At 38.9% G+C, this 23,384-nt stretch overlaps 9 protein-coding genes across 9 annotated transcripts; 4 read left to right on the top strand and 5 right to left on the bottom strand.

The window, feature by feature from the left end:
* Positions 1–972: 972 nt before the first annotated feature.
* K460DRAFT_297136 (uncharacterized protein) lies at positions 973–1,393 on the top strand (the record flags this gene model as incomplete). Its single annotated transcript, XM_040929685.1, has 2 exons — positions 973–1,077; positions 1,175–1,393. 2 exons carry the CDS (start codon positions 973–975, stop codon positions 1,391–1,393), a joined length of 324 nt encoding a protein of 107 aa, XP_040782912.1.
* Positions 1,394–1,963: 570 nt separating this feature from the next.
* On the bottom strand, positions 1,964–2,956 carry K460DRAFT_297059 (glycosyltransferase family 8 protein; the record flags this gene model as incomplete). Its single annotated transcript, XM_040929673.1, has 1 exon — positions 1,964–2,956. A coding segment is annotated over one exon (993 nt), but the record flags the coding sequence as incomplete, so codon positions are not given.
* A 920-nt stretch (positions 2,957–3,876) lies between these two features.
* Positions 3,877–5,358, bottom strand: K460DRAFT_296892 (acyltransferas-like protein; the record flags this gene model as incomplete). Its single annotated transcript, XM_040929659.1, has 1 exon — positions 3,877–5,358. The coding sequence occupies one exon, from the start codon at positions 5,356–5,358 to the stop codon at positions 3,877–3,879; it is 1,482 nt and encodes a 493-aa protein (XP_040782914.1).
* A 637-nt stretch (positions 5,359–5,995) lies between these two features.
* On the top strand, positions 5,996–7,585 carry K460DRAFT_371549 (glycosyltransferase family 32 protein). The gene has a single exon (XM_040934375.1). The coding sequence runs from the start codon at positions 6,138–6,140 to the stop codon at positions 7,275–7,277; it is 1,140 nt and encodes a 379-aa protein (XP_040782915.1). The 5' UTR covers positions 5,996–6,137; the 3' UTR covers positions 7,278–7,585.
* Positions 7,586–8,055: 470 nt separating this feature from the next.
* Positions 8,056–11,298, bottom strand: K460DRAFT_399315 (glycoside hydrolase family 76 protein; the record flags this gene model as incomplete). The annotated part of the gene is made up of 5 exons (XM_040936235.1): positions 8,056–8,762; positions 8,814–9,287; positions 9,441–9,679; positions 9,729–9,863; positions 10,068–11,298. The coding sequence occupies 5 exons, from the start codon at positions 11,296–11,298 to the stop codon at positions 8,187–8,189; spliced, it is 2,655 nt and encodes an 884-aa protein (XP_040782916.1). The 3' UTR covers positions 8,056–8,186.
* A 160-nt stretch (positions 11,299–11,458) lies between these two features.
* Positions 11,459–12,356, top strand: K460DRAFT_410946 (uncharacterized protein; the record flags this gene model as incomplete). Its single annotated transcript, XM_040937436.1, has 2 exons — positions 11,459–11,692; positions 11,745–12,356. The coding sequence occupies 2 exons, from the start codon at positions 11,459–11,461 to the stop codon at positions 12,354–12,356; spliced, it is 846 nt and encodes a 281-aa protein (XP_040782917.1).
* Positions 12,357–12,432: 76 nt separating this feature from the next.
* Positions 12,433–12,977, bottom strand: K460DRAFT_410947 (uncharacterized protein; the record flags this gene model as incomplete). Its single annotated transcript, XM_040937437.1, has 2 exons — positions 12,433–12,855; positions 12,918–12,977. The coding sequence occupies 2 exons, from the start codon at positions 12,975–12,977 to the stop codon at positions 12,433–12,435; spliced, it is 483 nt and encodes a 160-aa protein (XP_040782918.1).
* Positions 12,978–13,074: 97 nt separating this feature from the next.
* K460DRAFT_348710 (major facilitator superfamily transporter) lies at positions 13,075–15,201 on the bottom strand. The gene is made up of 3 exons (XM_040931398.1): positions 14,669–15,201; positions 14,538–14,619; positions 13,075–14,489 (listed from the first exon to the last, which is right to left on the bottom strand). The coding sequence occupies exons 1-3, from the start codon at positions 14,774–14,776 to the stop codon at positions 13,198–13,200; spliced, it is 1,482 nt and encodes a 493-aa protein (XP_040782919.1). The 5' UTR covers positions 14,777–15,201; the 3' UTR covers positions 13,075–13,197.
* Positions 14,650–15,442, top strand: K460DRAFT_206851 (uncharacterized protein). Its single transcript, XM_040927234.1, has 2 exons — positions 14,650–15,253; positions 15,319–15,442. The coding sequence occupies exons 1-2, from the start codon at positions 14,963–14,965 to the stop codon at positions 15,394–15,396; spliced, it is 369 nt and encodes a 122-aa protein (XP_040782920.1). The 5' UTR covers positions 14,650–14,962; the 3' UTR covers positions 15,397–15,442.
* The last annotated feature ends 7,942 nt before the right edge of the window (positions 15,443–23,384 follow it).

Genomic DNA, 23,384 nt, shown 5'->3' on the forward strand with positions numbered 1-23,384 from the left:
TTTTCCACGACTCTACCTCTTCCGTCACCTTCAATGGCACCTCGTATTACCTTCAATTGTATGACCATTCATGAAAACGACATGTCACACTATTATGCGTGCAGCCATGTCTTCTCAGTCTTCCCACGGAGCTCCGATATCGGCTTATGTGTCAGGTACAACGGCCGTTGCATTTGCCGACCGCAATGGCCGATAAGTGATCGGAAGAGCAAGCACATCCAGTATTTGTTCCACATGGACTCTTTGGACTACAGTCGACATGAATTCCCCGAAGGAGAGCTGTAGGCTCGAATGTAGCCGCGGGAAGGTTCGATTACTGTTGGGCTGTCCAGGAAGCCTTTACGCCTATTCGACTTGCCCCAATCAATTCAATTAGAATACTCATCTTCACATGCAGAGCTTCAGCATGGAAAACATCGACCTCGGAGGTTTAATATACGTCTTTTCGGCGCGAGTACCTAAACGAACACCTCTCCCTCAAAATCCGGGGAAGCTTGTTTCCCCGCATGCTTGGCTTGAGGAGATGCAGGGATGGCATCAGGGCGACGTCCTAGGAAGCCTCATTTGACCTGCTTGCTTTAGGCTTATGATGCCCGCTGACTGCTCGTAGCTCGAGAATGGTTCAAAGACTCCTTCCCTTTTCCGACGTTTCTTCCGTCGCGCAATATGGCTGTGCTACTAAGATCCACGCATTGGAAGCCCATAGGCCAGCGCGACGGGGTGACACCGACGAGCCGAGGATGTGTTGCGAGAACTACGAGGATAATTTGTACTTGCAAGCTGACCCAAGCAAACTCAAAGTATATTGACTCTCTGCAACACGCCTGTCAATGACGCTACACTTGAGCGGGGGACCTTGATGAAAGAGATATAAATATGAGACCAACTATCTAGAATTCAACACCAACAGCAACCATCACTGCAAGCCCTCATCACAACATCACAAGCCGTCTTTCTCAAGTTCTAAACAACATGAAGTCCGCAACCATCTTCGCCGTCATCGCGTCCCTGTACGCCTCGGCTGCCTTTGCCCAGACAGCCTGCGACCCCGCCGCCTCCGCTATACCCACCTGCGGTGTACGTAACATCTCAGTCTTTCCCATGCTCCCACGTCTATCGTGCTCCCTCCACTCTTTGCTAGTTAGATCACCCAGCTAACAATCAAACCCATTAGGTCCCATGTATCCAATCCGCTGCCTCAGGTGCTGGCTGCACAAACGGCGACTATCGCTGCCGCTGCAGGAACTCGGCAGCCATCCAGTCTTCGGCCCAGACCTGTGTTATTAGCAACTGCGGCATTCCTACGGCGCTGCAGGTACAGGCCAGTGCGAACGCAGTGTGTTCGTGTGTTGCCACTGCAACGGGTAATATCGTGGAGGCTACGGCTGTCTAAGGCCTAAATCAGCTTGATGAGAGAGAACTGTAGATAGGGGATGAAGCTGGAATGGAGGTGTCGTTGGAATTGTCGCGTTCGAGCTAGAGCTATCTGTTGGCAAGTGCAAGGCATTGCAGTACCTCAGTATGTAGTCTTAAGTAGCCATCAAGCCCAACTCGCGCTCTATCCATGCTCAGGTCCCCCGACTTCATCCACTGCAATGCTATTTCCCCTAAAGTTCTTGTCCTGTGGATTTGGGAGTAGAGAAATAGTAGTTGTGTTCCATTCGTTCACTGCTTTAGCCGGTGCTTCAGGACGTATTTCAGTCGCCTGGTAGATTAAAGAAGTATCCATTCGGCATCCGTTCCTCAGTACCTGAATCAATTTAATCTCTCATCTTTTAGTCTACCCGAGTACGAGTTTTCCCACGGTCTTTTCGCATCTAACAACCACTTGGAGCTTCTCCCAACATCACCTAACAGTATGTTGATTGAAAACAAAAGAAGCCCGAAAACGAGTGTGCCGATGATACAAAGAGGTAAGAACAATACATTCAGACAAGGATCTAGCTTTACTAACATCTCCATCTCAAGGGCTTGAGCTCACAGCATTCGCGCCATCTCTTCCCCTCAACTCTTTGAACTCATGACTCTCGTAAAACTTTACCATCTCCGCCCATCTCTCATCCCACTCTCGTTTCATCCAACCCCCTTCTGCGACCCAGATCTTCTCGTGTACAACCTTGAGCGCCCCTTCCTCATTATCTTGCGGAAAGAATCCACCCCATTTCCTCTCTAGCGTTGTCGACGGAAAAGCCCCATCATGACGAAACTGCCAGTTAAGAAAGGCTTGCTCCGCCATCAAACAATTATATCTATCAGTTTTAACGTAGTTCTGGAGGAGACGCTGATGCATGCGAGCAGAAGGCGTAAACACCATACTGCCCACATTGATGTTCTCAACTGGCGGGTCCTGAGGCACGCCAGCAAAAATATAGGGCTCACACACCAGCGAGCCGTCAGTGTGGAAGTCGTCCAATACCAACTTCTCCGCCTTGCAATCCTGCATCGGAACCAAATCGAACATCTCGTCGATGTTTGTCAGGGGAAATGCGTCGGCGTCTAGGAATAAGATACGCTTGAATTCCGTTTCATTCCACATGTTGAGCTTTGCGAAGAGATCTTTCCACCGCTTTTGCACTCCGGGGACGTTGGGATTCCATTCTAGGGGCGCAAGTTCTCGTACGATGGCACCGGCACCGGTGAGAAGAGCACGTTGCTCGGCTGTCACGAAGTCTGCTACGAAGACAACAAGAGGGTAGTGTGCTGTATGTGATTGAGGGGACCAGAGGATGCGGTATATGAGTGAATGGATGGCGAGGAAGTATGGGTCTTTGAGCGACGGGTTCCTTGTCGCCATGAAGGTTGCATAGGCGTAGGTTGTGGGTCCATCGGGATTGTAGTTGTGTGGTTTGTGGCCGCCAAGTTCTTTGAGAGTAGTTATAGGGAAGGGCAGTTCGAGATCGTTCTGGAAGGGATACTCTGCTTCAAAGGCTAGTGCGCTACTATGGGATTCCGGTGGTGATAACGGAACCTCCACTGGGGGTAGCTTGGGTGAATCGTTTGAAGCCGATAGCTCGATTGATGGTGAGATGCTCCCCTGTGCTGATCTGCTAGGGGTTGGTATTGTAGTAGAATGCGGGGTGCCCAATGCGACTAGATTTGCTGGTGACAAACTGGATTGGCCATGTGGTGGGGATAATGTCTGCTTCGGTAAAGGACTGCTTTTGTCATGATCCCGAGACCCTCCATGAGGTGTTATGAATTAAGATGCATCTAGAATGTCTCCTTGACCCTGCGCAAACAAGAAGACAACGCCAATGACTAGAGCGGTCGCTAGTACAACGTTATGCCGTCTCCGCATGGTATCGAGCTTGAAGTCACTACGTAGATACAAAAAACGTAGTTCTGCTATTTAGAAACTAAACCCTTAATCCCGGCCAAGTCTATCACATGCGCACAACCAATTCACGAACCGCGGATGTGGTCGATACTGCACCAGAGAATGGATGACGTTGAGGTAGGTGGTGTGAAGCCGGGTAAGAAGCGTGCGGCGCAACCCAACTACCTGCACGAAGGATCCGTAGGCTACACCTTAGAACACAATCGGACTGTCTGCGCTCTAATTTGGGATAAATACGGCAATATGGTGTAGATCTGCGCTAGCGAAGTAGGGATCCCGCTAAGTGATGCACCCCGTGGGGTATTTAGCGTCGGAGAAAGCGCCGTTTTGGACGTTCAATAAACGGCCCGCACGAAACAGTCAAGCACCTGCAGTAGTGCTGCATATGAAGTTCCTGAGCCCATGTGAGTGTTCACATGAAGCCGAGGGGTGTGCACGCGAGCAAGCTCCGAGATTATTGCACTGCGAATGAATTCGACTCGAAAGGACTTGAACTAAATGATAACATTACTAGTGGCTTGCTGACTGCAAGATCGCGATCATTGTTTTGGCGCCTGAGTCTGCGATAAGGCCTTTCTGTAAACCCAGTTCGCAAATTTGACGCTCGGCTCGTCAATTAATTTCGTAACAACTTCAGCCATATACAGCGTGGCAGGCAGAATGACAATCTGTGGCACCCAAAACGCCAATTCGAGGCCCATGGGTCCCCTTTTCGACAACGGAAATTTGTTTGCCCACCCGGGAATGCCGTCCTTATGACTTGGTCTTTCTAGCCCTGCTGCAGCATAGATGCGGTCGCCTAGCGTCCAAATCATGAGGCCATGCACCAAGTATAGTGCAAAGGAGATACGGGCGAGGTACTGACAGAAGCGCGTTTCGAAAAAATACCTCAACCATGGAAGTCGTGGTACCGACGCGACGGCGAGGAAGGCCGCCCAGAAGAGATAGAACCACTTGGCATCAAACACGGCTTGTGGTTTTAGGCGTGACAACCATATCCATCCGGGAGACTTGGCAAGAATGGCTACGCGATCGATGCCAGGCGGGTCGTACGATGGTACACCGCCAAGATAAAGCGCAATGATGAACAAGTGGAAGAAGATGAGCTCCTTGAATCCTGCTAGCCTTGCGAGAAAGCGCGGTAGTTTTTCGTCTTGAGCGAGGAGGTCGAGATCGCAAAGTAGCATGCCGGACATGAAAAGCGCGCCGAAGTAGCCGTCGACAATATAGAGGAAGTAGAAGATAAGGCCCACTTCGCACCATAGCCGGGCATTCTGGGAACATTTGGCGAACGCAGAAAGTGCAGTGTAAACGATGATTGATCCCTTGAACTCGATGGGTATTGACCACGTGTGTGGGTGATAGGGCTCCGTAAATTCGTAAATGTTGGTAGAGAAGACGAAGCTGTAATTCTTGAATGTCTGATACCAAGTCCTGACGTCTTCGCGAAAGGTTCCATTCATGTCACGCATGTCAACCCAGATCTTAGTCCAGTGTCGTAGACACATCCAAAGGAAGGTGACGGCAATGATTGGAATGTATAACCGTAGCCAGCGGCGGAACAGTGCCGAACCGATACCATCTGCAGCGTGCTGCGTTTGACCTCTCTGAATGAGGCTCAAAGTCTTAACCGAAAGGACGTATCCTGAGATGACAAAGAATATAGCAACAGCAAAGTGCCCACCGGAAAAAAATAGGCGTACAAATGGAAGAGCTGCAAAATAGTGCCTGCCTTCATAGCCAAAGCCGTTTTCGTAGATGAGGTTTCCTTTGCCGCCGTGAGACCAAAGCTGATTGTGGTGGATGTAGACCATCAACGCCGCAAAGCCTCTTAAGCCGTCTAGCCATGCTGTTGGCCGAGTTGATTGTTTCTTTGGACTGCCAGGCCGAAGGGATAGGAACTCTGGGCGTACGGCATCGATACTCCATCGCGCAGTTCGCACTGGCTTCCAGGTCGTAGTGTGGAGGTTGACATCTTCCAGGCCGCCGTGGTCCAATAGCCCATTAAATTTGGTTGGCATTGTGCGAGTTTAGGTTACTACAGAAGTTGAAGGTAGCATAAAGAAAAGTTGAAATAGGGAGAGCAGCAGAATATGCTTTTTGGAGGTCGTGAGGCCCATGCGATAAATTGCTTGCGCAAGAAACGGCGCGATGTTGTGATGCCTGTCGATTGATTCGCAGCAGTGGGTAAGTATCATGCCGAGGAACATTCATTTGGCTAGGTTTATCCGGATTAGACAGTGCTAGGATGCACGCAAACTGTTCTGCAAAAGCGGGGATAGTAGTCGTGCTGATCCGTGTTGAGGAGCGGGACGTTTGGGGCACAGGCGGCGTTGGTACACAGGGGTCCCCGTCTCCGAACCGTCCATAATCAGGGATGCCACAGCTCATGGCAAGCTCTGTGGGGAAGGTGCGAGGAGTTTCTAGCAATTGCAGGGATGGCTCGTATAAGCTTTAACGTAGCCGCCTCACCCTAACCACCTTAGGTCAATCCTCCGGTGCAGTCTTTCAGGCTTGGGATGAACATGCAGCGTTCCTTGTTGTACCCTGCTGTCGCCGTCCTTGATCTGCAGGTATAGTACGTACCAACACACCGAGGAATAAACGCTCAAACATGATTGGCCACCATCACGGCCGGGGAATGAGGAGTTGAGAGGCTCGTGGACCAGGAGCTCGATCATGTAATTTCTCAAAGCCTCGGAAAGACTAGGGGATGGTGCGGGTGCTGCAAATCTGTGATAACCTCAGCATGCGCACTCGATCAAGGCCACCTCCGCCCAAGCTTCATCTAGAGACCAGAATGCCTCCTCACTCCCCGATCGCCTCGCACTTTCAGGGCAAACTGACAAGCCAAGTTCGAAGAGTGCTGCCAGCGTACCTCGCTCTCCTCTTCGTGTTCCTCTTCTTTGCAAACACACACTTCTTCACTGCCCCTATTCGAGCTGCGCACAAGTATAGGCGCGAACTCAAATACCAGCAACCGCTGCAGCCGTCCGTAGAGACAATCCCACGGAAAATATGGCAGACGTGGAAGGTCGGTCCACTGGGCTTTGAGCAACGCGACTCTGACGCAGCGAAAACTTGGCCAGCAAAGAACCCGAGGTATAGATACGAAGTGCTGACGGACGACAACGCAATTGAATACCTCGAATGGCACTATGGTCAACATGGCTTCAATAGGCCAGATTTCATCGATCTCTATCGAGAGTTGAACATAACGATCATCAAGGCCGATCTCCTCCGCTATCTCGTCATGTACGCCGAGGGTGGTGTATATGCCGACATCGATGTAGAATGCCTTCGACCTATCGACAGGTTCATCCCTGAGCGGTACAGCGAGCAAGAGGTCGACATGGTCATTGGCGTGGAGATTGATGAGCCTGCGTTTGTCGACCACCCAATCCTCGGGTCCAAATGCAAGTCTTTCTGCCAGTGGACGTTCGCCTCCAAGCCACGGCTTCCGGTCATGATGAGGTTAATCGAGAACATCCAGGACTGGCTCCATGGTTTATCAGAAGAGAAGGGTGTGTCCATATCACAGCTCCAGCTCGACTTCAACGAGGTCATTAGCGGGACCGGTCCGTCGGCGTTCACACGAGCGGTTCTCGAGCAGATGACTGCACAAAACCATGGGAAGCCTGTAACTTGGGATCACTTCCACAATCTTGCCGAGTCAAGACTAGTGAGTGGCGTACTTGTCCTCAACGTCGAAGCGTTTGCCGCCGGGCAAGGACATTCAGACTCAGGCAATCATGACTCGCGAGGAGCTCTTGTGAAGCACCACTACCATGCATCGGGCTGGCCAACCCTCCATCCGCGACACAACCATGCGATGTACGGCGAGGTAGAGAAGTGCAACTGGGCGCCGGACTGTATCGCCGAATGGGTATGTCATTCTCCGCTTCCTCGATTCCATTCAACCTCTGAAGGTGCGTACTGACCAACAAATAGGACAAGAATGTCGCTGAATGGGAGACGCTGTCCAAGGAGGAGCAGGATAAACGAATTGCTAGCAAGCAGATCCAGCCGTTACATTAAGGCTTTTAAACGTGACGTGTCTGGATCTGTCTCGTTGTGTCGTAATCCTTCCCCCTGCGACAAAAGCCTGTGCGCGATTGGGGATACATACCATAGCGTTGGTTGTCACTATTTACGAGGCGCGATCGGAAGAAGATAACGCACGAGAGTGCAGTCTGCGCGGCCTGTGCGGCCAGGGGAGAGGAAGGGGTTAAGGTCTCGCTGTTGGAAATAGAGCCATCGCAGGACCACAGGTGAAGCCTGAAGGCACCGAGGGCACGATAGCCGAGTCTTGGCGCATGACATAACGCATTTGACGCTCAGCTCTCGCATCAAGGCCGCATCACATCTCGACGTGTAGTATTCCCATTTACTAGCCCACTATACCACAATTTTATATGTTATGTTATGTGTTTCTACAGAAGAATCTTCGTCATCGAGAAAAGAAACGTTAAAAACCTTCACAATTTGCTGTATCTCAGTATGATGTGCACAGTGGGTCTTTGGACGGTTGGCATCCTCTTTTCGATCATTTTTGCATGCAAGGGAAACTTCGCGGCCTCTTCAAGAAACGAACAGCTGATTCATCAGTTCACAACATGCGAGAAAACACGTTTCTCCGCCCTGGGAGGCTTTCGATTCAGAGTGAGGATAGCAGTCAGATGAGACATCTCACACGCGCAGATTCGCATCTTGAAGTGGTCTTTGATAATGTCGTCTTGGACCGTAATTGTTGATGTAAGAGGAGGCAAATGAACTGTAACACTTCTATCGATGTGAATAACTTACGGCTATCTCATTGAAAACCTGACGCTTTTGTGGCATTGCTAATTTAGTAGCTGAGCGCCACGGAAAATGCAACAGCTATTACCGCAGTAATGGATGCCGCAATTGTGCCCGCCGAGCCGGTACTCTGCGGGGATACAGCGCCAGAGGTTCCTGATGCGCCGCCACTCTTTGTGCCATTGCCAGCATTACTTCCAGAACCCTTGCCGTTACCTGTTGCAAGGGCTTTCGCTTGCGGATAAAGTAGAGCCTGCACGACCTCGAGGGCACCGAAAACCTCGCCTAGATTTCCGTCCTTGGCGCTAACTGACCACTTGGACTCGCCATGAATCCAGCTGAGATTACAAGAAACGTTTTCATCATTTCCATCACATGCGCTAGCTGCTCCTTTGGCTGAAGCCCCAATCATCTTGTTGATGGATTCAGCCACACTGGGTGCGGAAATGGCAGCACGGGCGAATGATCGCGCTGCGATGCCTTTGAAGGCTCGTTGATCGATATCGCATCTACCATTCTTTTCGCATGCTACCTCAACGAGTGCGGAGGTGGAGTTGTCTTGGAAAGTGGATGATGCCTTTACCAATCCAGTGATTGCGTTGGTCCAATTCTGTGCACCGTTTGTCTGAGGGAGTCAGATTGAGGTGAAGGTAGATTCAAGGCTAATTGAACTTACGATGTTATGCATGAGCGCCGCACCTTCTGTATAGATCCCATGTGTGTTGGCCCATCGAATTCGATTGACGTTTGTGCAGTTTTTCTTTGCATCAGCACCATTATATATCGCAAAATCATTGGTAATCAGACCAATCTCTTTCGCCCACGTATAAGACTTGTCGGCCCAATGAGTGTAAGTTTCGTTCCCGGTAAATTTGGCCAAGCGAGCAGCCAGGAGGAAGAAGTTGCCGTTCGAATTGGTATCTTTGTACTCGTACCCGTCGTTGAAGGTATATATTTGCCAGCGCAGACCACCTTTGCAACTTGACTCATTCTCTTCCGCTTGCAGACGCAGGACCTGGGTATTGAATACGTTGGCAGCGTAGTCTACCCACTCTGCGTTCTTGGGCTTGGGGAACCCCACTTCAGCGGCCGTTATAGCTGCAAGACCCCACGTGCTCTGGTCTTCGTTGCCAAGAGTTTTGGTCTGGTTCCTGAAAGTAGCGACACAGTTAGCACTTTTCTAAATACTACACACAAATACTACCTTAAGACATTGTAGGGAGTGTCTTATAAAAGGTTCGTTACTTACTATCCGTATGTTAGCTAAGACATTCAGATAGTATTTGTGGTAGGACTTTCGCACCAAAGGCATGAACGCATCACTTTCACCAACTTGCCACTGCAGAGCCTCCGAAATGAGAGTATCATACTGAGAGTCGCCGGTGAGGTATGAGTACTCGATCAGTCCGTGGAAGACGGCACCGGCTTCCCACCAATAGTAAGGTTTTGGAAACAGCCCGGGTGTGAGGGTTTTCGTGAGACTGTCTTTATAGAATGAGACTATGCCGCTGGCGAGTGTTTTTGCCGCTGACTTGATGGAATCTATAATCATGAGTTCATCATTCGATTGACGCAAATGAAGGGAACTTACCCTGGCTGCTAACATCCAGGTCTAACGCCGCGACCTGACTACCGATTGAAAGAAGAGCGAGTAATTGGAGGCTAGTGCGTCTCAACATTGCGATCGTCGTAAAAGAGTGCAGTGTAAATCGAGTGTGAAATAATGCTGAACAAATGGCGGTCGAAGAAATTTAAGGCTATCATGCTGGACGTAAGGCGTGCCGTCCCGCCGTATAGCCCCTCATGATCATTGGACGGACCTCGGGAACGGAGTGCGACTAACCGCATGAGGCATGTTCTAATTTCGGGTTAAGGCATCAAGGGGCTCATTATACTTGGCTATATTAATCGTGTCTGTTTCGACTCATACCCATTTTTGCTACAAGAGATTCTGCAATGTCGCGTGCAAAGCTCTCGTCGTTGATAGCGCGCTTGTCTTCTACGACTTCAACGCCACTACCCGAAAGACCTGCCTTGACTGCGGCGAAGAGTGCAGCATCAGCTTCCTCGTCTGCGAACGGCGCATCAGGAACTGCGATTGCGCTCACTCCACCGGTTGGTAACCAAACTTGAATCGCATTAGCATCCTTTGCATGCTTCTGCAATTTCTCAGCAATGAACTCGCCAACTTGTCGCGCTTCGTCTCTAGACGTTCGCATCAGCGTTACAACGGGGTTGTGTTCGTATAGCTTGCGGGACCTGTATCGCTCTGGTACTGTGCTCCTCGGGCCAAAATTTGTCATGTCGGTTGCTCCAACAGAGATGATGTTTGGTATGCCAGCTTCTGCAGCAGCTTCCAGACGGTGCGGACCAGCACTCATGACACCTCCAGTGAGATGATCGCATATCTCAGTCGTGGTGAGATCGAGCACTGCGTCGATTCCGCCTTCTCGGATAAGTCGCTCCATTGCTTTCCCGCCGTGTCCGGTGGCATGGAAAACAAAGGTCTCGATGTCGTAGTTGGATTCGAGATGTTTACGGATAGCATCTACAGCAGGAGTAGTGACGCCAAACATGGTGATAGCAACGCGCTGCTTCTTCGTGGCAGGGCTGAGATCCTGACTTCGTGCTGTGTACGCATGAGCCATGCCGGCGATTGCTGCACCTGCATTGCTCAGCACGTTACGTAGAACTTGGTTTACCCCAGCAACGTCCACGACCGAATACATCAAGGTGATATCCGTCTCTTCTACGATTGGCCCAGTGTCGCCGCTTGCTACTGTAGAGACAATCAACTTGGGAAAGCCAATCGGGACCGCGTTCCTCATAACTTCAGCAGCGAGAGATGTTCCCCCAGATCCTCCTGCAGCAATAATCGCGTGTATCGACCCTTCGTCAAACAGCTTCTTGACCGCTGTTGTGGCACAACTAGCCATACTTTTGATGATCTCCCCGCGCGGTAGACCGGCAACATCTTTCCCATCACCATAGTCTTGTAAAAGCCGTCTCGAACCAATGGTAATAGCATCGTGTTGCGTAGGTGTTCGCCCGACGTCAATGAACGTCACGTTGACGGTGTGCCGTAAGATGACATGACGAAGATGAAGTAGCTCTTCGAGCTTTGTGTCGCATGTCCCAAGGAGAACCACATTTGGACTCATGGTGAATATATTGACTAGAGGATGAGGTCAAAAGTAATCAGATGCTGGTTGTGGTTACTAGGTGGAACTTATCCCCGCGTCCTGACGTCATCGTGCATACAATTGATACCGATTCTCCCGAGCATCCATCACCAAAACGTCTACATTCACATGACACAAGATGACTCCTCCCACTGATAGAAAAAAGATTCTCGCCAACCTTCGCTCTCAGATTAACGATGGAAAGATCATCGTGGGCGCTGGTGCCGGCATCGGCCTTTCAGCAAAATTCATCGAGCAAGGCGGCGGCGACCTAATCATCATATACAACAGCGGACGTTACCGCATGGCAGGACGAGGCTCGCTAGCCGGGTTGATGCCGTACGGGAATGCCAACGACGTTGTTCTTGAGATGGTAAGTCCCAACGTTGTTCTACCATAGCAACGATGTAGTTAAAGCAGTTCAGGCAGGCGAAGTACTCCCAATTGTCAAATGCACTCCAGTCCTTGCGGGCGTATGCGCAACCGACCCCTTCCGCAGTATGCCCAACTTCCTCAAACAGCTCAAAGAACTTGGGTTCGCTGGCATACAGAACTTCCCTACCGTTGGACTAATTGATGGCACATTCCGGCAGAACCTTGAAGAGACTGGCATGTCGTACGACGCTGAAGTGGAAGTGATCCGGCAAGCACGGGAAATGGATATGTTGACTACGCCCTACGTTTTCAATGTGGAGGAGGCGCGAAAAATGGCAGAAGCAGGCGCAGACATTCTTGTTGCACATATGGGTCTTACGACCTCCGGTAGCATTGGTGCATCAACAGGAAAAACGCTCGATGAAAGCGTCACCCTCATTCAGCAGATAAGAGACGCAGCGACCAAGATTAATGCCGACATCATTGTTCTTTGCCATGGCGGACCGATTGCGAAGCCAGACGACGCGGGGTATGTGATTAGCAGGACGAATGGTGTGCATGGGTTCTATGGTGCGAGTTCAATGGAGAGATTACCGGTTGAAGAAGCCATCACAAATATAACGAAGACGTTCAAGGGACTGAAGCCAGGATCAAAGTCATAGTGGAAAACTTACCCATACTTCCCTTGATACACATCAAACATTGTTTAGTCGTTTGCGAGCGATAAGATTGACCATCTCAACTAGCAGATCCACCATCCCTCTTCAACCCCTCAACCCGCGTCTTAACATCCCTACTAAACCCCTCATACATAGCCACCACACTCGCTCTCGCAAACCCCAACCACCCTTCACCAAATAACCAAGTCAACCAGCCGACATAGTCCTCGCCATGAACGAACAAACACCCTCCATCAACCTTCTCACTCTCTCTAAACTCAAAGTAATGCTCTCCTGCAAACGCGCCAAGAAAAGCGCTTCCTCTCCAGCGGAACTCAGCGGGTGTATTATTAAGAACGACAGGCTCGATTGTGCTGCCGTCAAACGCAGCGACGAGCTTATCGCCTGGGATGAGGTCGAAAGGGGATCTTGAGGGAGGGATAGGCGTGAGGGATTTGATGAATGAAGTATGCCATTCTGGGTAGCGGGGGAAGTCTAGGATCTGTGTTTGGTATCAGGAATGGTGTTCTGTTTTTATTGGTAAAGGGCCGAATGAGATCGTACGACTGCGCGGACTTGTTTTGGTGTTGCGGCGATGTCGAGCTCGATGCGGACTCGCGGCATGGTTTCTGTAGGTTCTACAACACCCCGTCTTGGAGTTCGTGATGAGCGTAATGGATGTCGAGTCTTATCTCATGTCACGACTGGAGATCTGACGTGAGAGTGGCGCAGTAGGGTGGTCTGTGCACAATCAGAGAAATGCAGAGACGCTGATATATTTAATATGTATAGATTGCGCGGCCTGTATATATAATGATGAGACCAGGGAAGGAATCCTTCGCAATCACAATGTGTACTTGAAATCAGGATGGCGATCACCCATCTTGCCGGAGTCGATCTCCCGAATCCTCTCCTCAATCGACATAACCTCCCTCTTACGATTGATTCTACGCAGCAGGAAATACATAAGAGCATATCCACACGCCGCAATTGTGATGGTCGAAATTGAAACTGCATGCCCGATCACGTAGCGACCGTCGCTGTTCGTAATGCGGTAGATCTGGCCAGCCATGATACCAGCACTGTTACCGATAGTCTGTTGCAAGCCGATGGCCGTTGCACGCTTGAAGTACCCTGCGTTGCTATTGATGATCCATGTTACATTCAGGCCTACGCAGCAATAGATACCCGTGGCCGTGACAAACGTCGCAAAATACAACACCCCCGTTCTGTCCATTGAGACGCCGAGCATCATTGCGTAGCCGATGGTCGTGACGAGCGCAAGAGGGACCATGAAGAAAGCCCTGCGGTTGAAGTAGTCCGAGAAGAACGCTACTACAAGGTAGATAACGGATGCCCAGATGTATACGGGTACAGTCAAGAGTTGAGTGCGAACGCTGGAGAATCCGAAGCCGCGGATGATGACTGGGAGGAAGGTGGAGAATCCAAAAGAGCAAGTGTTGGCGCAGAACTGGCAGATGGAGTTCAGCCACACCTTCGGGTCGCGGAAGGCAAGCTTGACCTCTGACTTGTCCATGGCATCCGTTGTCATGGACTTGCCTTGGTACAAGCGCTCGTTTTCATGACGCGCGCGTAGCAGAGCCTTTTCGTCCTCGTTGAGCCACCACGCCGTTTCAAAGTTGTCTGGGAGGAGGAAGATGGTAGCAATGCCAACAACCATTGAGATAATTCCTTCGACGAGGAAAAGCCATCTCCAGCCGGCAAGACCCTTAGCCCCGTGCAAGTTTGTCAGCCCATACGCCAACAAGCCACCGAAAGCGCCCGAAAGCGCCGATGCAACGAACAAGTAGGACACTCGGCGCGCTTGCTCCAGAGGCCTGTAGTACATGCTCAGATATAGGGTTAAGCAGGGGAAAAGGCCGGATTCGAAGGCACCGAGAAGCAAGCGAGTAGCGATGAGAGAAGCGTAATTTTCAATGAAGGCAGCTCCGATAATGACTGCACTCCACCCGATGATAAAGAAGGGAATCAGGCGGGAAGGACGGAGTTTCTTCAACATGAGGGAGGCTGGGACTTCGAAGGCGATGTATGTGACGTAGAACAGCGTGACAGCGACGTTGAGGCGGTTTCCAGTCAGGTTCAGATCTTTGTTCATGCCTGCGATGGCGGCGTTACCTGTAGACAATTAGCTGTTGTCTTAGAGGAGAAACAGGGGATACTAACCGATGTTAGACCTGTCCAGGTAAGCCACGAGGAAGATCAACACCATCATAGGCGAGAGCACAAGGTCGAGTTTGCGAATCAGCTTGGGAAGTTAGCGAGTGTCTCATATGCAAATGCACAACGATGTGTACCTTTTTCTCTGCGACGGGGTCGATGTGGATTTCCTCAGTGGCGCCAACCTGGGCATCTTTTTCGTTGATGGAGCCATCGAAGGCCTTGTCATCGCGTGGAGGCGACATGATGCGCAAATATCGCGGTCTGGTTGGTAAGAGATGAGATGAGATGCGATGCGAAAGTTATGAAGGAATAAAGCCGGTTTGCTAGGCCACGTTCCTCCACGACGGGTCTCTTATAACGACCATGTCGACGTCGAGTCGTGCATCTATTGCCGATCTCTACTGACAGTGCGCCAACTGACTAGGCCGATGTGGAGAGATAGCGCATCCTTGGTGGTGTGGTCACCGTTTGCAGCGGAGGAGCGCGCTAGGCATTTCTTTATCCCCCCCGTCTTGGCAAGTCACCCGATGTCGGCATTTTCACTCTACTTATCGGCCAAATGCCCCAGACTCATCGGGCATTGTGATTGCATCGCACCATCCATGGAAGCATCGAACGAAGATAGGAGAGACGAGACCGACGGTGCTCATGCGAGCAAGAAGCGGAAAAGAGGGCGGCAAGCGAAGAGCTGCGTCGCATGCCATCGGCGGAAGCAAAAGGTACGCTGGTAACATCACGTGGTTTATCCCTCAACGGACAGTACAGCAAGAGTAACCATGGGTAGTGCGATGGTGAGCTGCCTTGCTTTAATTGCAGGAGACGAAATGTGGCTGCCAGCTGCATGTATACTGTCATAATATAGGGGTAATGATCTGTATTTATAAATTCTATCAAGCTAAACTAGCTGCTAAGTAAATAATATACTTTATTTTAGTATAAACTATTTTTTTTTAGTATTTATATAATAGCTGCACTCTTGCAAACTAGTAGCTAATATTATTAAATTTAGTACTAAAATTTTTATTTTTTTAAATAATTCTGTAAGCAAGGGTAAACAACCTAGTATTTATTATTATACTATAATAAAAAAAAATTTAAAAAAAAGATTTTAAAAAAAAAAAGCTACTAAAAAAAAAAAACTGCTAAAAAAAAAAAATTACTATACTCTATTACTTTAAAAGCAAAAAAAAAAATTATTTTTTTATTTATATAAAGCTTACTTTTATTAATAAAAATTCTAGTAATTATAGCTAATGCTTTTTTAGCTTTTAAAAGTAATAGTATAAATATATTATTAAGTATAAAATTATAAGCTGTATATTATATAATAATAAAATAAGCTTTTGCATAATTAAAAGTTTTACTAAGTATTTATTAGTGCTTGTAAAATTAGGCTATTGCTAACTACTTTTTAAAAAAAAAGTTCTATATGCAAAAAAAGCAAGCTTTTATATATTATAAAAAAAAAAAAATTTATATTTATATAAATGCTATTTTAGTAAGTAGGCAAAAAAGCAGTTCTTTATTACAGTTTATATATAAAAAAAAAATTAAAATAAAAATTTATAAGTATAGCGTAGAAAGTTTGCAAAATTATACTAAAAAAAATAAATAAATAAAATATTTTATAAAAAAATATTTTAACTTGCTTATATTATTATATTAATCTAGAATATAATAAAAAGCTACTAAATTAATTAAAAATTTAATAGACTTTATTTAAGTAATATTTTATTTTTTAAATTAATTTATTTGCTAAATTTTTTTAAGGCTTTTGTAAGGGTAGTATCTTTATTTAATAATATATTATTTAGTTAAGTTTTTCTAATTTTGCTTATAGTATTAGCTTTTTTATTTATTTTACTATAATTTTTTTGCTGCTTATTCTTGCTTGCTAAAAAAAGTACTTATATAATTATTTTAATTTATTTAGCTGCAAAAAGCTTTTAATTTAAAATTTTTATAGTAAAAATAGCAATTGCTAAAATAAAAGCTAGATTAGTTGCTAATTTTATAGTAAAATTTTTTATAAAACTTTTTATTAAATCTGCTATAAAATCTAGCATAAAATATTAGGCTATTAGCTTTTTTTTTTTATTTATTATTTTTTTTTTTAAAATTTAGGGCTTTGTAACTAGCGTCCCTTTTTTTATTAAAATAATTATTTTTTAATATTTAGTAAAAAATTTAAAAGTTTTAATATACTTAAATATTTTTAGCTTAAACTAAAGCTTAAATGTTTTATTTAAGTTAAAAGCAATATTTTTGCCCTTATTATTATTACTATAAAAATTTTTATTTTTTTTAAAAATTTTAGTATACTTATTATTGTTTATAATTTTACACTTATAATTTTAAGTATTATTTATATTTTAAAACTTTTTATTTTTTTTTTTTTTTTTTAATTTTTATACTTTTTAGAGCTCTAGTAGCTTTTGCTTAATTTTTTTTTTAGTATAATAAAAAAAATTAAAAAATTATTTTTTAAAAATTTTGTTAATTTTTGTGCGTACAGTAATATACTTAGCTTAGTTATTTTTTATACTTTTAATATTGCGCTTATTTATAATAAGCTAAACTATTTTAAAAGTATTAATAGTATGCTTTTTATTAATCTAAGCAATGCGCTATTTATTTAGTAGTATAAAATTTATTTTAATTTTTTTTTTTTTTTTTATATTTTTACCTTTTTTTTGTACTTTTATTTTTTTTTTATTAATTATTATTTTTTTAGTAGTATATTATATAGTCTAGTAAGCAAAATAGCTTGCTAACTTACTAAAATTATATATTTAAAAACCTGCACTTATACTTTATAAGTAAACTAAACTGCAGACTTATATAAAATTTTTATTTAATATAAAATTAAAATTATTTAAAAATTCTGCTTTAAGCAGTATTTAGTATAAATTATTAATTAAAATTTTAAACTTTTACTTTAGCTTTATAGCATTAAAATTATATTTAATTATATAAAAATTTTTTTTATTATTAAGTAGGTAGGCTTTTGCAATATTTTTGTGCTTTATAATATTATTTATAATTTTAATTTACTAGTTTTAGTTGCATTATAAAGGCATTTAAATATAAATAGCAAATAAGTTAATTATCTAGTAGTGCTCTTAATTTTTTTTTAAAATAAAAAAGTTTGAATTTTTTAATTTTTAATTTAGTTATATAATTTAGTAATTTTATTTTTTAAGCAAAGTAATTACGCAGTATATATAAAATTTTTTATTATTTATTTTTAAAAAAAATATAAAATTTGCAGTAGCTTATACAGTTCTTTATATATTTAAAATATAAATATTATTTTTAAAATAGGTTTTTGCATTAAATAGTTTTTTTTTTTTTATTTGCTAGTTATATTTCTGCAGGAAATATTTTATTAATAAATAAAATTTTTAATTAAAATTTTACTTATTAAAATTATAAAAATTATATTTAGTTAATTTTATTTTAAGTTCTGCTTTAGTGCATATAAAGTCTAACTTTTACTAATAATTAATAAAGTAGTATTTAATTGCTTTACTTATTTATAAAAAGTACTGCTATATATTTAAATTTTTTAGTATATTAATATATTTAAGCGCTTTTGCGGCAAAAGTAGTAATAGTACTTAATATATTTTAAAGCTTTTAAAAGCGCTTTTAATTAAAAAGTACTAAAATTAATTATAAATTTTATTGCTAGTTTTTACTTACTTTTATAAGTTTTGTTATTATATCTTTTTAATTATACTTTTTGCTAAGTTTTTTAAAAATTTTTAAATTTTACTAAAAAAAAGTAATATTTTTATTTTAAAATGCAAGTAATTTATTTTTTACTTTTTTTATTACTTTTCTGAAGTTACCTGCAATAGTTTAGTTTTACTACTATTTAAAAATTTATTATAAGTAATTTTTATATTTTTTATAAAAAAGTATAAAATTAAATTTATAGCTAAAATTTATTAATTTTTTTAAATTATATATATTACTGTTGTGCTGCTCTAACAGGTTAATTTTATTAGCAATTTTATTAATTGCTTTATTAGGCTTATTAGCTATAGTAGCGCTTATAAACTATAACTATATATTTTAGTATACTAATTGTATTTTTAGGCAATTAAAATAAATTATTACAATAGTGTTTAATATTAAAAAAATAAAAGTAAAAGTAAGAAATTGTTTATATATTTGCTTTATTAAAAATTAAAATAAAAAAAGTATAAAGCATATTTATTTAAAGCCTAATAATTTTCTTTTACTTTACTAAATATTTAATAAAATTAATAATTGTATAATAGCATAATAAAAGTATTAAATAAATAAGATAAGTAGTAGTAAAAAAAATGTTTAGTATATTTAGCTTATTAGATATATATATATATATTTATTGCTAAAAATAAAGTAATATATTTTATAATTTACTAAGATATAATATAGCATAGTGTTTTAGTAAAAAGTATTTAGCAAAAAGAAGTAAAAACTAACTGCTAAAAAAAAAAAGCAGAAATTAAAAATACTTTGCTTATTGCTTTTTTCTGCAAATATAATAGCTTAAAAGGAAAAAAAATACTTAAATACTTTAGTTAGTAATAAAATTATATATGCTTTTAAAGCCTAGGCTTTAGCATATAATATTTTTTTATAAAAAAGCTTATTGCTAAAATAAAAATAAATAGAACTTCGGCCAATTTTAGTAATAGCAGTTATTTTTAATAAGTACTGCTAAAATTAGGCTGTTTTTATTAAAGTTTAGCATTTTATTTATATTATTTATTACTAAAATTATAAATAGTTTTTATACTATAAGTATTAAAGTAGTTCCTAAAGCGTAGATTATATTATTTATATAAAAAAAATAGTATTTTAATATTTAAGTATTTAGGATTATTTACATTTAGGTTTAGCAATTTTAGTTTTAATTTTTACAATTAATAATTATAAATTACTTATTTTTAGAGTTTGCTTTATATACGTTGCTGCTGCTAGGTTTTTTATTTAGTAATTAAAAATTTAGTATTAAAATTTTTTTTTATTTTTTTAGCAGTGCGCATTTGCGCAGTAGACAACTATTAATTATAAATAGTATTTTTATTTTTTTATTTAATAAAGTACTCTAGCTTTCCTGTAGTATTATTAATACGCTTTTTAATAATTTATTTAATAAGCTTAAATTTTCTATTACTATTAACTTTAACTATTTGTAGTAGCGTTAAGAAAAAATAGTAATAAAAATTTTAGTCTAGTATATAGCAAAGTTTAAGTTATACAATATTAATTATATTATATATTTTTAAGTTTAGCAGTTTTTTAATTTAGTATATATTTTTGCTAATTTTTTTAAAAATTTTTAAAAGTTTATATTATTAAAAACCAATTTTCTTTAGAAAACTGCCTTTTAGTTTATAATTATAATAAAAAACTAGCATAGTATAATTACTAAGTTTTAAGTTAAAAAATTAATAATAATAATTATAGTAGTTTTTCTAAGCAACCTTTGCAAAGTAAAAAGCTTTTTTTACTTTTTTTTAGTATTAAAATTTTAAAGTTTTATAGTTTTTTTTTATAAATATATTTTTTATATAAAGTAAATTAAAACTTTAATATAAATTAAATTTTATAATGTATTTGCAAAGCGTGCATCTAATTAAATAATTTATACTTATATTTAAAAAAAATTAAATATAAAAAAGTATTTTATCTTAATTATAGTTTTAATTAGTAGTAATAAAAAAGCAGAGCGTAATGCTTACTATTTAATTAGTTTTTTTAAATTAACTATTAGCTTTTAAATAGTAGGCAGCTGTAGTATAAAACTTAGTTCTTATTGCTTTATATTGCTAGCTAAACATGCTTTTAATAAAAGTAGCTACTTTATTACTAATAATAATTTATTAATTGCTTTAATTTATTAAATAGTTTATATAGGTAAAAGCTATAGACTATTTTTTGCCTAATTAGTATTTTTTGCTAAGTATAATATTAATAGCTTTAAATACTTAGTATATTTCTGTAAATATAGTATTAAAACTTTAAAATATTTCTAGTAGATATATAATAATATTAATGTAGACTGTTTTAAATAGTTGTACAGAGCAATTAATAAGTTCTAATAATTTATATAAATAATACTACTAAGTCTAATTAATTTTATAAAATAAATAATACTTAATATAAATTTTTAAGTACTTTAAAAGCTTGCAAATAAAAAAAGAAGTTTTTACTTAATTATAAGTTTAGTTATAGCTTTAATAGTAAAACTTATTATAAGCTTATTTAAAAATTTTTTTTATTATACTTTTAAGTATGTATAAATATTTTAATTTATTTTATTTATTTTAATAATAAATTAGATTTCTTTTAAAGAAAAAACGCAGTTCTTATATTAGTTAAATTAAATTTTTATTATTTTATTATTCGCTAGATATAACTGCTACAATATATTATTATAATATATTATTTTTATATACTTGCTTAAAATAGTTTTTAAAGTTTTTATCTATTTTAATAATTAGCGCATAAAATATATAGGCGATATTGTTTAGCATATTTATTTTTAAGTCTAATTTTAGTATAGTTTTAAATTTTAGCTTTAATAAAATATTAAGTACTAAGTATAACCTACTAAGTTTATAGCATATATCTAAATTAAATTGCTAAAAGTAGACTAAAACTTTAGTTAATTAAAAGTTAAAACTTTTTAATAATTTTATTATAGTTAGACAGCGTTAGCATGCAATTACTATAATTATAGTATAATTTATAAAAATATATATTTTAAGTAATATTTTAATTATATGCTTAAGTTTCTTAACTGCTTAATAAAGTCCTGCTATTTTTAATTTTGTAGGAAAATACTAGCATTCTAGGCCTAAAAAGCATTTTAATAAAAAAATAATAAGCTTAATTAAAAATTTAGCAAAGTTAATTAATTGCTTAAATTACGTAGTTAGTAATAATTTATTATTTTTATATCCTTTTAGTACGTTTAAATTAATTATAATAAGTTTAAAGTTTTTTTTTATATAATATGTTATAACTACTATGCTATATTCTTTAGACAAATTAATATTAATATATAGTAGTTAGGATTTATTGTAGTAAAATAATTAAATATTATTATTTTATAATAATTAAATATTTTTAAAAGCTTTTTTAATTAGGTTTTTTGCCGGGATAGTTGCGTGCATTGCTATTACTATTTTTTTTTTTTTTTTTTTTTAAAAGTAAAGCGCAATAGCTTAGTTTTAAGCTTAGTAAAAAGTTTAGAAATTTAGGCTAAGTATAACGTGCAGTTATTAAAAAAATTAATTATACTATAATATTTTTTTATATTTTAAATATAATAAAAAAACTTAATATTTTATAGTACTTTTATTTTTTTTTTTATAAAGGCGATGCCGAATGCGTCTACGTAATATTTTAAAAATTTTACTAAAAAGTATTTTAAAAAAGCTTTATTTAGAGCAAGCAAAATGCCTATTTTATAAATTTAATTAAAAAAAAAATTAAAATATTATAAATACTCTTTAAAAGTTTTAAAAAATATAATAAAGTTATTAATATATATTTTAGCAAACTTAGCTATATTTTAAAATATATTATTTTTATAATATTGTACGTATGCTACTAAGTTTTTAAAGCTTATAGCGCAAATATTAAGTATTTTTACTTTATAGTAAATGTTAATTGTAAATTTGTAGCAATTTTCTAGGCAAATTTTAAACTAGTAAAAAAAACTAAAGCTATTTACTATAGTAATATAGCAAGCTTTTTGTAGTTGGCTGATAATATTTTGCTATATAGTTAAAAAGTATGCATTTTTAATTATTTACTTGTTAATTTTTTGTATATTTAAAATAAATTATTTTTTCTAGTTAATAGTGCTTGTACTATTTATATTTTGCTTAATTAATTTTTTTTAAACTATAAAAACTAAAACTAGAAATAGTGCTAGCATTATTGCAGGCTTTAGCTTTTTTTACTTTTAAAGTTTATTAAAAATATTATTAATGCATTTTTAGTTGCGTAGTCTTCTGCTGTAGATTTTAAAAAAAATATTAATATTTTATTATTTATTTTTTAAGTTAATTTATATTTAGTATTTTAATAAAATATTTATAGTAGATCCGCGGTCTGTTTATATTAAAAAGTATTTTATTATTTTTTTTTTAAAAAGCTTTGCTGCTGCTAGGTTTTTAAAAATTATAATATTATTATTAATTTTAAGTTTGTTTTTAAATAATTTTTTAAAATTTAGTAAAGCTGCTAGGCTATACTAGTTGCTATTTATTTAATAAACTGCTTTAACTTTTATTAGTATTGCGTGTTTTACTAGAGTACACTATTATAAATAAATTAAATTGCTAATATTATTATAAATAATAATTTTTAGTAATTTAGACTGTATTATTATTGTATAGGCTTAAAAAGCTAGTAGTAGCATGTTTAAAAATTTAAAAATATAGTTATATTTTAATAAAAAAAGTTAGAATGTATAAATATACACTTTAAGTGCTATATATACTAAAATAGTTACTACTGCTTATATTGTAATCTTGCGCTTCTTTTTAGCAAAATTATTTTTTAGTTTAATAATAAAAAGTGCAAGTACGCTTTTGTATATTAATTATTTTATAATTTAATTTTTAATATTAATAATTACTGCTTGCGGTACTAGAGTATTTATGCTAATAAAAATATTTAGTTTAAATACTAAAACAATGTATATATAGACGCGCTATAAAGCTTAAACTTATTTGCTAAATTTAGTATGCAATAATATATAAATTATAATATATACTAATTTAAATATTATTATTTTTTTAAGCTTGCGCTAGTATATTTAACTAGCTTTTTTAGT

Source organism: Cucurbitaria berberidis (assembly GCF_010015615.1).
Source record: "Cucurbitaria berberidis CBS 394.84 unplaced genomic scaffold K460scaffold_7, whole genome shotgun sequence".
In the NCBI taxonomy this organism is placed as follows: domain Eukaryota; kingdom Fungi; phylum Ascomycota; class Dothideomycetes; order Pleosporales; family Cucurbitariaceae; genus Cucurbitaria; species Cucurbitaria berberidis.